The sequence below is a fragment of the Limulus polyphemus genome, unplaced genomic scaffold (genome assembly GCF_000517525.1).
Source record: "Limulus polyphemus unplaced genomic scaffold, Limulus_polyphemus-2.1.2 Scaffold2805, whole genome shotgun sequence".
Classification (NCBI taxonomy): domain Eukaryota; kingdom Metazoa; phylum Arthropoda; class Merostomata; order Xiphosura; family Limulidae; genus Limulus; species Limulus polyphemus.
The window spans coordinates 5,776-20,519 of record NW_013668415.1 but is presented as its reverse complement, the minus strand read 5'-3'; the positions used below and the strand labels follow the sequence as shown (position 1 = coordinate 20,519).

Below are 14,744 nucleotides of genomic sequence, written 5' to 3'. Positions count from 1 at the left end.
TTCCTAAAGCAGTAATGCCTCATGCATCACTTCATCTATGTACAATAATTCCTAAAGTAGTAAGACCTCATGCATCACTTCATCTATGTACAATAATCCCCAAAATAGTAATGCCTCATGCATCACTTCATCTGGATAAAAAACAACAACAAATAAACCATGACAGGGCTTTAGTTTTTAAAGGAAAGAAACTTTCCCAAACTGGGGTTTTTTAGGGATATAGATAACCCCCTTTGCCCCACTCGTAATAAGTACTTTGCTAAGTTCATAGATTTGATAAATTTTAAAAGATTGATCATAGGTTTCACTATGGTGGATATGAAGACTGGAGAAATGTCTGGAGGGCCATGAAGCAGAGAGAAGACCAGTTTGTTTAACCCTATCGCCCGAGGTATCCTTTACTGTACATGACACATGGTTTTACTGTCTTACATTCAAAATTTTATTGCACTACTTTTTGTTATATTATACCAATTAGTATAGCACAAAATCTTAGTTAATAATCCATATTTTAATAGTATATAAGTTTTAAGTTCTTAATTCTATAAGGCAGTATTTAAAAAATCCTGAATTTTCCCTGGTGTGACACATTTTCTCTAGGTATCGTCTCTGTCTTATCCACCATCCCTCCAGTAATTATGAAATTAAATGTAAATTACTCACTATAAATTTGTCATTGCTCAGAAAAACCATAATTTTTATAGTCTTCTGTTTTGTTAGGTTACAGAGCTATCATATAAAACATCAGACACAACCACCAATCACATCCTCTCTATCAGGTTTTGTTAATAATTCTCTCTTACATTTAATTATATATTAACTATAACCAATCGAAAACCAAGATTTTATTCTACCAAATGGAGTATTATATTATGTTGTGTTCTGAACAGTATAATCGTTAATTTCACTTGTAGTACAAGCTTCATTCTCACAGGAAAAGTAACAACTAGCTTGAATGAATTTGTAATGGTTCTTGTTGCATAGTTAGAAAGCCAGAAAATTTGTGATTGCTAGAGGAAATTGTCTGCTTATTGCATTTTATTATTATATGTTCTTTGATGCATTATTTAATTAAATAAAAATTATTTAATGCACTACTACCATTAGTATAAAAAAGTAGGGTTAGGGTTAACTGTCATCAATAGTCAATAGCATAAAACAAATAATAATATTTCTTGTTTATTATTCACTTGATATTATAAAAGTAGCTAAAATGTAAAAATATAGCTCTCTTTAGGTTAGTTACGGTAGATTAGGTAAAATAAATAATAATATCATAAAAATATTTCACGAGGCATGCACATGAGCAGCTCGTGGATAAGGTAATTCAACAGTATAATGTGAGCTCCATGTTCCCCAAGTGATTTACAAATTATAATGGCACGAACAGTACTTAGACATGGTTCAAAGGGCAATAAAACAATAAAATTGAATTATAAATAAATGTATACAGTTATGAGTTTCAAGCTACTTAGGGTAAACGATTGTAGTTTCATGTTACAATATGAAGTCATTCTAGAAAGAAAAAAGGGTAATTTAGATCTATTTTGATTTTATTTTGGTGGTTATGAGGTCAGTCAAATTAACTGTTTTCTGAGGGCAAACAGAAATTCGCCCTAGATATTAATATCTATGACAAGACTCAGTCAAGGATGATGTGCACTATCACCTGTTGTGTGACTGTTTTCTGAGGGCAAACAGAAATTAGCCCCAGGTATTAATATCTATGACAAGACTCAGTCAAGGATGATGTGCACTGTCACCTGTTGTGTGACTGTTTTCTGAGGGCAAACAGAAATTAGCCCCAGGTATTAATATCTATGACAAGACTCAGTCAAGGATGATGTGCACTATCACCTTTTGTGTGAGACTGTTTTATGATAGGGTGAAAATTACTATCAAGTTCCCAGAATTCCATTATGTCATTGGTCAGTTATAGACATGGTGTGAATTATAAAATCAACTCTGACATTTTAGAAATTTTATCCAACTTTGCTGTAAGGTTCTGTCTGCATCTTTTTTTGTTAAATTCAATCACTGTAATATTTTCTAAGCCTTAAACTTGGTAGTCTAGAGATCTATTTTGTATGTAAGGACAGTTTTATTCCCATTAATTAAAGTGTTCAGTTTATTGTAGTTTCACTGACATACCAACAAATATATATATATACACACACACACACACACACTTTTACACAACAACCTACCCTCAACCCTTTGGTTTCACACAAAAGTACATATAACACTAATCTAGGCCCCCCTTCCAAATTCCTGCTCACCAGTACCTTTTCAAGATCACTTTAAACACAACTCTGATAACGAAACATAGTCAGGCTGATAGTAGTTTGAACTCCTACAAGTCATGGTTGATAGACCCTATTGATGTTCAATGAAGCAAGTAATAAATATTCTTTGTTTAAACCTAAGCATACACCATCCAGAAATCTAACCAGCATTAGAAAGATTAGCTGCGAGAAACCCATATATTTAGGAATTTAAAAAAATGGTTAGGATTCCTATCTTTCTGTAAAAGTATGTGGTGTGCTGTATCTAGAAGAAATCAGAATAAAGTTTCAAAATTACCACTAAAATCTCGAGATACGAGAACTTCAAGCAGTAAAGACCAGCCTTCAACACAAAATTTCAAATGACCAAAGCTTTCTGAGAATTAATTTGTAAAAATCCTAAACAAGTGAATGATCACACTTATGTTCATATGAGATTAATGTGTCACCATCCAGAAGGCTGAGTAACTTTGTATGACTGATCAAAAGCGTTTAGATAAAATGATATAATTCTGTTAAAACTTTTCTAAAATCAGTGTTATTTGCATTGCATTCAATTCCAAGTAAATAAAAAACTTTTCAAAAAAAAAAGGATGTAAATGTAAGGATGGCTAATATGAATCCTTCAAAACCAATGCAAACAAGATAATGTCCCCACATAATCCCTACATAATAGCACGGGTAAGAATTAACATATAGCAATATATATATAATTATTCAATCACAATTGATTTAAATTTATCCCATTTTTCTCTGTTAATATTCTACTATACTGTGTGAATGTGCAATTATGTAGGGATGATGTAAATGCCATCTGTACTAAGTTGTTTGTGTTGTTTTTGAAGGATTGATATTAGCCATCTCAACATATATTTCTTTTTTTTTTAAGTTTTTCTTTATTTGTTTTCTTGTTTTTTTTAGTGCAATGTTTCAATAGACATAGGAAGGTTGTGTATATAACCAAGTTCTAAATACAATGAGATTCCAACTGTAATATTTATTGTTTATCTGTTATTTAAAGGAACATCAAATTTCTGTAAAAAGTTAACTTCAAGGGGTAATGATAACATCATTTACACCAGAATTATATTTTATTTAAATTACTACTAATTATTACTAATAGTTATAAAAGCAGATACTCTGTTTGAAACTGTTACTTCATTGAAATTAGTTGAAACCATTGTTATGGTTTTTGAGTTATCATCAAAGCAGAAGAAAGAAGAAAGCATGAAAAACTAGCAGAACCAAGATTATAATATCAGTGTTTAATAATATGAACTCATTAATAGTAGAAGAAAGTACAAAACTTAGCAGAACAAAGATTATATCAGTGTTTAGTATACCCAACTTGTTTATAGTGAAGAAAGCATCAAAGCCTAGCAGAACAAAGATTATATCAGTGTTTAGTATACCCAACTTGTTTATAGTGAAGAAAGCATCAAAACCTAGCAGAACAAAGATTATACTGGTGTTTAGTATAACCAACTTGTTTATATTGAAGAAAGCATCAAAACCTAGCAGAACAAAGATTATATCAGTGTTTAGTATAACCAACTTGTTTATATTGAAGAAAGCATCAAAACCTAGCAGAACAAAAATTATATCAGTGTTTAGTATAACTAATTTGTTTATATTGAAGAAAGCATCAAAACCTAACAGAACAAAGATTATATCAGTGTTTAGTATAACCAACTTTTTTATATTGAAGGAAGCATCAAAACCTAGCAGATCAAAGATTATATCAGTGTTTAGTATAATCAACTTGTTTATATTGAAGAAAACATTAAAACCTAAGAGGACAAAGATTATATCGGTATTAGTATAATTAACTCGTTTATAGTCAAAAACTAACAGAGGAAAGATTATATCAATGTTTAGTTATAATTAACACAATGAGGATGAGATGAGGCAATACCTCTCTCTGAATAAAATTAGTATTTATAAAAATAAAAAAAATCTTCCACATTTTTCCAATTCTCCTGTATTTCCCCAAAGGAAATGGTTACGTTAGATTAGTGGTTTCAGAACAGTGGTTTCTAGTCCGACAATTACTAAAACTCAATCTATGGCTCAATGGCAAGCAGCTCATGGGTAATGTAATTCGATAGTGTAATGTGAGCTTCACATTCCACAAGCGAGTTAAAACTTATAATGGCACAAATAGTAATTAGACATGGTTCAAAGGGCAATAAAACAATAAAATTAAATTACAGATAGATGTATACTGTTATGAGTTTAAAGCTACTTAAGATAAACAAATGTAGTTTCATGTTACAATTTGAAGTCATTCTAGAAAGAAAAAGGGTAATTTAGATTTATTTCAATTATTTCTTTATGGTTAGGAGTCAAATTGACCAATCATGCATAGAGTTAGGGTAGAGAAAATAACAGATAAAATATAAAGTTTCACTGAAAACAAACGTTTGACATGTATTTAGGAGGTTTTTGAGCTTACACAAATCAAATCTGAGATTTTTGAGATGAAGAAAAGTAGTTTTAATCTTGATATGAAAATCACTTTGTACATGATCTATTCAAAACAAATGCTTGATATATTCATGGACAATTTTTTTTTAGTTTATTTAAAATACTTCACTAAAAAATATGACTTTTTGTATGTGAAAAACTTATAATGTTTACTGAAAGATAATAATAAATTTTGTGAAGATATACATATTATATTAAAATTTAGTTGTATCAAATCTATAGACTTTTAAAGGAGTACAAAGAAGTCACATGGCCGGTTAGACCACCTGAGCCTGTGTTAAAAAGAGTTAACAGAGATAAGGAGAATAATTTGTCTTGTCAAAGAGTGTTCTAAAGTAATTGAACCTGTCTGTGTGGACTTTGACAGGAGACAATTATTTAAAGTTCTAGATACAACTGTGGTAACCCACAGAGTAATGTTAATGAATCTATTGCAGATTGTATAGTAAGTTAGTACTATCGAATCTATAGAAATCTTATACAAGTACAAAGAGATCACATGGTCGGTCAAATCGACAGAGTCGGTGTTGAGAGAGTTAAGGGCCTTTAAATTTCACAGATTTTCAATAAGACAAGTTTTTAAATACTATCTTAAATGCATCACTTTCCAGAAAAGTGGTTTACCCTCTATTCAACAACAGTAAATAAGTACTTTCAATAGTACCTTCTGCTTCATATCTTCTCCATTAACGTTCCAGATAACATCATCTTCCCACTGCAGCTGTGTAACCATTAGGTAGGCATCAGAAGGATAGACTTCTCCATCTTTGTTCTGGAGGTTATTTGATGCCTGTTCTTGATCTTCTTCTTCTTCACTCTATACATTACAAAAGGAAAGACAGTGTTTTATAAAAGTAATAATTTAAATCCAATAATTCTTAAATTTGATCACTACTAACAAAGATTTCAGATATCATAATACTGCTTTTTTTTTCTAGATTCCAAAATATTAACACCACCTGTATTACTTTCATCAGTACCTCAACAAATAATATTTCACACATTCATTCCCAGGGCCTATTTTATAGTCCTCCATGAAAATCATTTCCATTATATATCCTAGTCTCCTACAATATATCATATTTTCCTATAAACCTATCCTATAGTCTTCGTCTTCCAGGACAAACATTCCTATGACTTATCCTACAGTCCTCCAAGACAAACATTCCCATGACTTATCCTATAATTTTCCATGACAAACATTCCCATGATCTACCCTTCAGTCTTTCAGGACAAACATTCCTATGACTTATCCTATAGTCCTCCATTACAAAGTTCCAATGACCTATCCTATAGTCCTACTATATATTGCATTGTGCAGGCTAAAGGTCATCCTTTGTTCTCCTGAAGAAGAATAGTCAACTATTCCAAAGCGATCAGGTTTTGGGTCTTATTCTAAGTTTACTATCCTATAATCCTCCATTACAAAGATTCCAATGACTTATCCTATAGTCCTCAATGACAAAGATTCCAAAGACCTATCCTGTAGTCCTCCATTACAAAGATTCCCATGACCTATCCTATAGTCCTCCATTAATGTTTCTCATGGAAGACAATAGGATAGGTCATTGAAATCTTTGTAATGGAGGACTATAGGATAGGTCATGGGAATCTTTGTCCCATGACCTATCCTATAGTCTTCCATAATAAACATTCCCATGATTTATCCTACTCCTCTAAGAAAAATATCCCCATGACTTATCCTATAGTCCTTCATGACAAACATTCCCATGACTTATCCTATTGTTCTCCATTACAAAGATTCCAACGACTTATCCTATAGTCCTCAATGACCTATCCTTTAATCTTCCATGATAAACATTTCCATGCCTTATCCTATAGTCAATGATGAAAATGATGGCAAATTTTTAATAATTCTGTAGCAGATCTGTAATTTCTGTAACACATTTCAAGGCTGTTTACAAAGTTGACCACAATACCTGAACCATACTGTTTAGTTTGAAACACAACTTTAAAACATTAAATATAGCAAACACTATATTCAAAAGATTACTTTTATTAAATCCATCATCATTAATTAGCACTGTACAAACTTTATAGAAATTTTCCAGAATGATAAATAGGCTCTTAGAACAACATATCACAATCTTTCACCAAGTGTGCAGTTATGCAAGTCTTAAATAGTTCTATTGTAAAAATAACAGTCACACTACAAAAAATCTCATTTCTGCTGTATGTAATTTATTTTATCAACCTGGTGAAATCCTGCAGAAATAAAGGGCAGCATTTTCACAAGGGACTAATCTAATTAAACTTGAAATTATCATGTGTGGGTTAACTATCCAAATTAATCACAAAAGCTTATTAGGTTTCAAATAACAAATCACTTTTTGGGACAATTTATAGGTGTATCAAATTTGTTTATATAGTTAAGCTGTACACTCGGTGATTACTAGGTTCATGCAACATTACATTCTCTTTAAAGCAACAGATATGACATTTTCCCTATTTATTAACACTCACTATGGGCTCCAGCGAATCAGACAAGTTAGTGACCTTTATAGTTTCTAATATGATTTGTGTATCTTCATGAATAGAGTAGGTAGCAGGTCTTTGTTCTGAAAAATTCATCACAGTTTGATTTACAGGTAAAATGTTTTAATTAACTTCTGTAGTTGACTTATGACAATAATGCTATATTCACTAAGGAAAGGGATAGCTAAGGTAAGGAAAGACTCGGCAAGTGTATGATTTCTTACCAGGTGTCATTTTGTTGTTAAGAAACTGGTTTGTTAGCTTTTCCAAAAAATATACGGGATACCCATTCTTGATTAAGGTATTTTGTATAAAAGTAACTTCCAAATACTGTGGAATAGCAACTTCTATTATTTTACGATTATGGTTGTGTTTATTGTTCATTTATTATTTCCTTCTATCATTTAGTTTATCTATGAATTTTTATTTGCATTAAAACACTAACTCACCTTCTAGTTAATCATTTATATTTTAAGTAAATATGTATGTATAATGAAACTGACACCAGCTTTTTTAGCAGTGACATACAGATACTATAGATATAGTTGAAAAATATGTAAATTTATTATCACGAGGCTGTACTCTCGTGACCTATTCACTGAATAAATACCCTGCCAAAAGCTTCACTGTGAGAGAGAGTCATGAGGCAATTAGTGAATTATTGCTGTTTATCACTTGATACTGTATTAATATTGAAAGGTATTTTTGGAATATTGTGTTTGCTGTATTTTTTTGGAGTTTGGTTTTTCATTTTGTTTTTTTTCCCCATTCTATTATTTGTAATAATATTGATATATATGACAAATTGGTTATTAACATTAGTGTCAAGTCCTGGTCAAGCACGTGTTTATTAAGTGTGTTTTGGTAAGTATTGAATTTACTTTTAAGTGTTGTTGTTATTTAATGAATTTGTTGTTGTACCTTGATTGTAGCAGCATATTCATTATAGACCATTACATAATACTGAAAGATAGCTTGAGAAGATGCTATAGGTTCTATTCAGGAGGTTTAATGCAAGGTGACATAAACACAGGTTGAAACAAAGATGTTAAACCAGGTGTATAAGCCAGTAAGGGTTTTTATACAGTAGAAAGAAATCATAAAATTATTATCCATATGACTAACCTAACCAAAGATTAAACTTGTTTACTTCACAAATTGTAAATAAAGATTCTTAAAAAAACATTATTTTACAATAACTAACCTTTACAAAATCCCAAATGACAAACATCTATAGAGAATTATAGCATTACACTAACAGATAATTCCAAATATTTCATAAACAATATCCTTACATTACCTCTTTCATTCTGAATCCATAGTCAAATTCTTCTCCTGTTTCGGGAACATTCAACATATCATACCACAGCTGTGCAGGTCCATACCTCCAGTCAGCAACACCAGGTGTCATATCTGTTGGCTTATGAGATTCACCTTTACTGGACAAGCCCTTCTGTTCCTCTGGCTGTATCAATCTTAGCTATGTAATATTCAAAGGAATAAATTGGAATAAAATCTGTCAAACCAGTTTCATAAAAACAGGAAGAAATTTCAGAGCAGTCTTATATGTATAAAAATGCCAAAATTAAATTGTTTTACACACGATTTACAGCAGTTTCCCACATAGTGTCTAGCTAACAGGGCCATATACATATTACTTGGATGTCCATGGTACAGTAATCTACAACATTATTACAAGCATACTGAACTACAACATGGAACTGATGAAAATCTACACCTTAGCTTCCCATTTTGAAACTGATACATAAGAGAAGATATACAAAGTACAGGAAAGTCAAGAGCTAAACAATTCACCATTAACCACATTTTCTAGATCATCAACAAGTTAAATGATACAGTTATAACTCTAGGAACATACATATTAATATAACAACAGAATAATTTGTTTTTCAGCAGTTTCTTCTAAATAATATTGTTGTACTTCATTATTTTACAAACGTTTTAAAGACTTTTATTTACTTCATGTTTTACTTTGTAATATCTACAAACGTTTTAAAGACTATTATTTACTTCATGTTTTACTTTGTAATATCTACAACTCCAAACTTTCTTTACATTTTTATTTCTGAAAGTCTACATTTTGCAGAATAAATGTGTTTGGTTTTACTAATTTACTGAAGTAAATACATAAAATTACTGCCCACACAATGTTAGCAACTGTTATATGTATTATTTTCATGTTGTACTATACCTCTTGTTGATTTATAATAATTTTAAAGTTAAAAAAGTTTTTTCAATGCCAGCAATTAATCTTTACACCATAAACCATTACTCAAACAGAAGACATTTCCCCACCAATTGACCTATGTTGCATAGCAAGGTTTATTGAATGACTATGCATATACACCTAAATGAGTTGTAATGTCATTGTTAGAGTTCAGAAAGTTTATCTTGATTAGATATATATATAATTTTACTTTGTTTTATAGTGGCATCATAGAAAAATTTACTATCCTCTAATTGAATGTTTCTCTAGGTGTATTTCAAAATGACAAATCTAACTTCCCAATTTGAAATATAAAGTATATATATTATATACTTTATCAAATATTTTTCTTTCTTGATTCTAACTAGCCTTGTTTAAATTTTAACTGATTAATTATTTGGATTGCAAAATCTTCATAGCAAAACACCAATTTCACTTCAGTGATGAAACATTCTACACAGTGCAGAATAGTTAATAAAATGCAACATGTTATCGACTAAGGTATATGTATTCTTTGACAGTTTCACTGATTTTTGATATTACACCTGTAAACATAAACATTTTAACACATACTTCAAAATATACAAAGAAAATCAAACAACGTGACAACTACAACATAAAAATGTAAATGTAATTAAAAATATCATATTAATGATGGGTGATGTGGGATGGGAAATCCATCTACTAAGTATTGGCTACCATTTTCATGCATAATGTTCAATATGAATGTCGAAACCCATATTACAGCATGTAAACCGTTATGTTGTTTCTGTGGGCCGATTTACAGTTTCACACACTTAGGACCAGTTTTCCAGATCTTATCCTGTAATAAAAACTTATTTATTAAAGGATTACAATAATATTATTTAAGCATGAACCAAATAAAACATGTTGATACCTCATCGTCACTTTCCACCATATCAGCAGAAGGTGGAGAACCACATGCCAACTCAAGGCCTTTGCTTGGTTTCACTTGTCGATATTGTTCCCCTTCACTCTGTTGTTTCTTCTTCTTTCTACTTTTAACACCTCTCCAGATTTGAGGTAAGCTTGAAGGTTTCCCAGGACCAAACAATCGTGAAAAACAGAGAACCTACGAAAAACAATTGTTACAAACTTTACTGATTTGTTTGTAACCTGAGTTTTTTACAAAACATAATAAATATAATATATTTAAGAAAAAATTCAGATATAAAATACAAAACTTGTATATCTTATATAAATATTTTTATATAAATTTTAAACCTAAATTTCATTACTTTTCAAGAAAGTTTTTAGTTATCTTCTGGTTTTTACAGTTTTTGTACTGAAGAGAAACCTGTGATGCTACGAAACCAGTTAAATAACGAACAGTTTGGTAAAAAAAGATTAGAGTCTTGATCAATGTGTAGATTGAACTGGACTTCCTTTGAACTTCAAGATTAAACAATTTTCAGAATACTAAGTTTATTTATTACTGATACCTTGAAGTAAAAGCGGTGGCAAGGTTTGAACATGGTCCATAATTCGAAAGTTATCATATTTAAACAATTCAAATGACAAAGACTAAGCCATCAAGAATGCATCTGTTAATGGGTAAAGATGAAGAAAGAGTTATGGCTGGAACCCAAGTTGTATTGCAATTTATGTTGAGCCACCAACAACAGCAAATAACAAAGTGTAACAGAATAATTCAGGGGATATTTTAATGGTCTTTAAAAATCAAGTTCTTTAAAACTATTATTGACAGTATGGAGACAGGAAGCATTTAGTTAAAAACAATGTCACAAAAGCATAAGTCTAAGAAATAAGCAAATCACATAGTAAAAGGAATTGAGACATCCAATCAATCAAAAAGAAGGTGCAGCCTGTTGGAATGGATAAACCTCTCTATCTACATTACCTATTACATCACCTGTCTGTTGAGGTCTTTTGTGAATAACAGTAGAGGAAATAATGCATAAATCATATTACAGACATCCTAAAATAATCAAAGATACTCTACTACAAACTAAAGGTGCTATCTACAATGTACTATATAACATGTCTGCTGAGGCCTTCTCTGAACAAAAGTACAAAAAAATAACGCATAAGTGGTACCACAAACATCCTGAAATAATTCAAGATACTCTGCAACAAATTAATGATGCTAGGATTTGAAGTACCCCACTACCAACTAAAATAAGACAGTTCCAAATCATACAAGTTGAATCCAAGCACATAACAATTATGCAAAATGGTTTGTGACAAGCAGCCATCAATCATACATTTTTGACCTCCTCTAAAATGGTGTGCTCAAAAATAAAAGGAAGTGAAAGAGAGAGTTGAACCTGAAAATAATAGCAATCAGAGTAATTCAATCTTGTATGAGAAGAGCATTCTACAGGATATATTTGTCCAAAAAGTTCCAAGATGATGAACTCACAAAAAACTCACATCAGGTAGAACAACATCAGAATCCAAAAGACTAGAAGAACGATGGGCCAAGTAGCAGGGAATCTTGAGGACCAATTCAAATAAAATTCCAAGATAAGGATAAATAAGTCAAAGAACATGAGTGACTCTTGTAGAAGACTAATCCAAATGTTGAATGTCAGATACATACGAAGAATTGCTATCAAACTTGTGATGAATTCTACAGAACAGAAGGCATAAGATGGAACTTCACCCTACCTCAGCTGATAGTAAACAACTCAACTTAATAGGGTTTACAAGATAACTACCATAGGATTCTTGAATATTGGATCTGTTAATAAAAAAAGCAATGTGATACTAGAGGTAAATCTGTAATTGAAATAATTTTTACACCTGTAATATGGACATTTTGTGCTGCCAAGTTTATAGAAGTTGTGCAAAATAATATAAAAAAGTTTTGCAAAACAACAAATTCAAAATCTATGTACACAATATTTGAATTTTCAAAGTGCATCAGTGTTTTAAATCCTGAACTTGTGTAGAAAACAAAGAAACAACAAACCTTGCCTGGGCGAAATTCAGGGAAAAGTTCTGTGACATCAAGATCTGCATACTTTGAAGGTAACATTGCTGCTAATGGTGTATCCAACTTTTTTTGTTTCTTTTCAGGACTATATGTTGATGAATCACTTTCAGTGGTTCCTGACACAATAGTACTGATGTTAGTAGGCAAGCTAGACAACCCACTAGACGTAGGTGTCCATGGAGGAGGAATTGGAGGTGGAGGCATAAGTTCTTTATCACTTTGTTGATTGTCTTTTAAAAAAAGATTGTCTTCTTCATCAGCATCATAATCTTCATTATTATCTGAAAATGGGCAATTTTATGGTTACCCAAACCACAAGTAATAAAACATTCAACTTTAAAAATATTGTACAGAAACAAGTTTCGGAGAAAATACATTCAAATTATCTCCAAAAATCACCAGTTCCTCAATAATTACCTGGATTAGCTAAAAGCTATCACAAATATCATTTGGTGTGTCATATACACTAGAGTACGTATGTATACAATAAACTGAAACACATGGATGCACTTAAATTATCAAATACTATACTGCAATTTTATGCAGCAAAAGCTACTTAATCCTAACATTTATTTTTCATTACCATTCAATCAAACAAAATGTTTAGTTTAGTATAAAAATTAGATTTCTCTAAATTATATACAATAACTTTCAGAGAAGGAAATAAGAAGTCAGAAACAAACTGTGTAACAATTTATTACATAAACACTGAACTAGGTGATTTAATCAATTTATCAGTATAACAACTTACTTAAGAGCAGTGGTTACATTAACTAATCAACAAATCAAAATAGTGTTTAAAATTATCACTGTTTTTGATTAATCCAATATTTAATAACTTGAAGTTACATTTATATTGACTGTCACAAAAATGATCAAATCAAACTTAGTGTTTCCAATTATTTCAACAATAATTAATTTAAGTAACGATTAAATTGACTGTCACAAAAATAATCAACTAACTGACATTATGGTTTCTAATTATTACTATTTTCAATTATTCCAACTATCCAAGTAATCAAAATACTGCCACCAAACTTATTTATCTTGTCTTCATTATGGCAGAATCACAAAAGCTATCTGTCACTGTCACAAAATGTTAACTGCTGACTAAAGGGAAGGCAATTAGTTGGCAACACCTGCCACTAACCTGTTTCATCTAGTACCAGGATTTAATCAGCTGTAATTTAATAAACATGTACATCACTAACCTGTTTCATCTAGTACCAGGATTTAATCAGCTGTTATTTAATAAACATGTACATCACTAACCTGCTGTTATTTAATAAACATGTACATCACTAACCTGTTACTTGTAGTACCAAGATTTAATCAGCTGTTATTTAATAAACATGTACATCACTAACCTGTTTCATCTAGTACCAGGTTTTAATCAGCTGTTATTCAATAAACATGTACATCACTAACCTGTTTCATCTAGTACCAGGATTTAACCAGCTGTTATTTAATAAACATGTACATCACTAACCTGTTTCATCTAGTATCATGGTTTAATCAGCTGTTATTTAATAAACATGTACATCACTAACCTGTTTCATCTAGTATCATGGTTTAATCAGCTGTTATTTAATAAACATGTACATCACTAACCTGTTTTATCTAGTACCAGGTTTTAACCAGCTGTTATTTAATAAACATGTACATAACTAACCTGTTTCATCTAGTATCAGGTTTTAACCAGCTGATATTTAATAAACATGTACATCACTAACCTGTTTCATCTAGTATCAGGATTTAACCAGCTGTTATTTCATAAACATGTACATCACTAACCTGTTTCATCTAGTACCAGGTTTTAATCAGCTGATATTTAATAAACATGTATATCACTAACCTGTTTCATCTAGTACCAGGATTTAATCAGCTGATATTTAATAAACATGTACATCACTAACCTGTTTCATCTAGTATCACGGTTTAATCAGCTGTTATTTAATAAACATGTACATAACTAACCTGTTTCATCTAGTATCATGGTTTAATCATCTGCTATTTAATAAACATGTACATCACTAACCTGTTTCATCTAGTACCAGGTTTTAATCAGCTGTTATTTAATAAACATGTACATCACTAACCTGTTTCATCTAGTACCAGGTTTTAATCAGCTGTTATTTAATAAACATGTACATCACTAACCTGTTTCATCTAGTACCAGGTTTTAATCAGCTGTTATTTAATAAACATGTACATCACTAACCTGTTTCATCTAGTACCAGGTTTTAATCAGCTGTTATTTAATAAACAT

The 14,744-nt window shown here is 30.9% G+C and overlaps 1 protein-coding gene across 3 annotated transcripts in view; it reads right to left on the bottom strand.

The window, feature by feature from the left end:
* Window positions 1–14,744, bottom strand: part of LOC106467941 (transcription initiation factor TFIID subunit 1-like) — a 99,490-nt gene that overhangs the window by 79,560 nt on the left and 5,186 nt on the right. For all 3 annotated transcript variants that reach the window (XM_013928327.2, XM_022396172.1, XM_022396171.1), the window contains exons 2-5: window positions 12,452–12,756; window positions 10,394–10,588; window positions 8,569–8,748; window positions 5,437–5,589 (exon numbers count right to left, since the gene is read on the bottom strand). In XM_013928327.2, coding sequence (XP_013783781.1) covers window positions 5,437–5,589; window positions 8,569–8,748; window positions 10,394–10,588; window positions 12,452–12,679 — 756 coding nt within the window. In that variant the 5' untranslated portion in view covers window positions 12,680–12,756. The remainder of the gene's footprint in view (window positions 1–5,436; window positions 5,590–8,568; window positions 8,749–10,393; window positions 10,589–12,451; window positions 12,757–14,744) is intronic.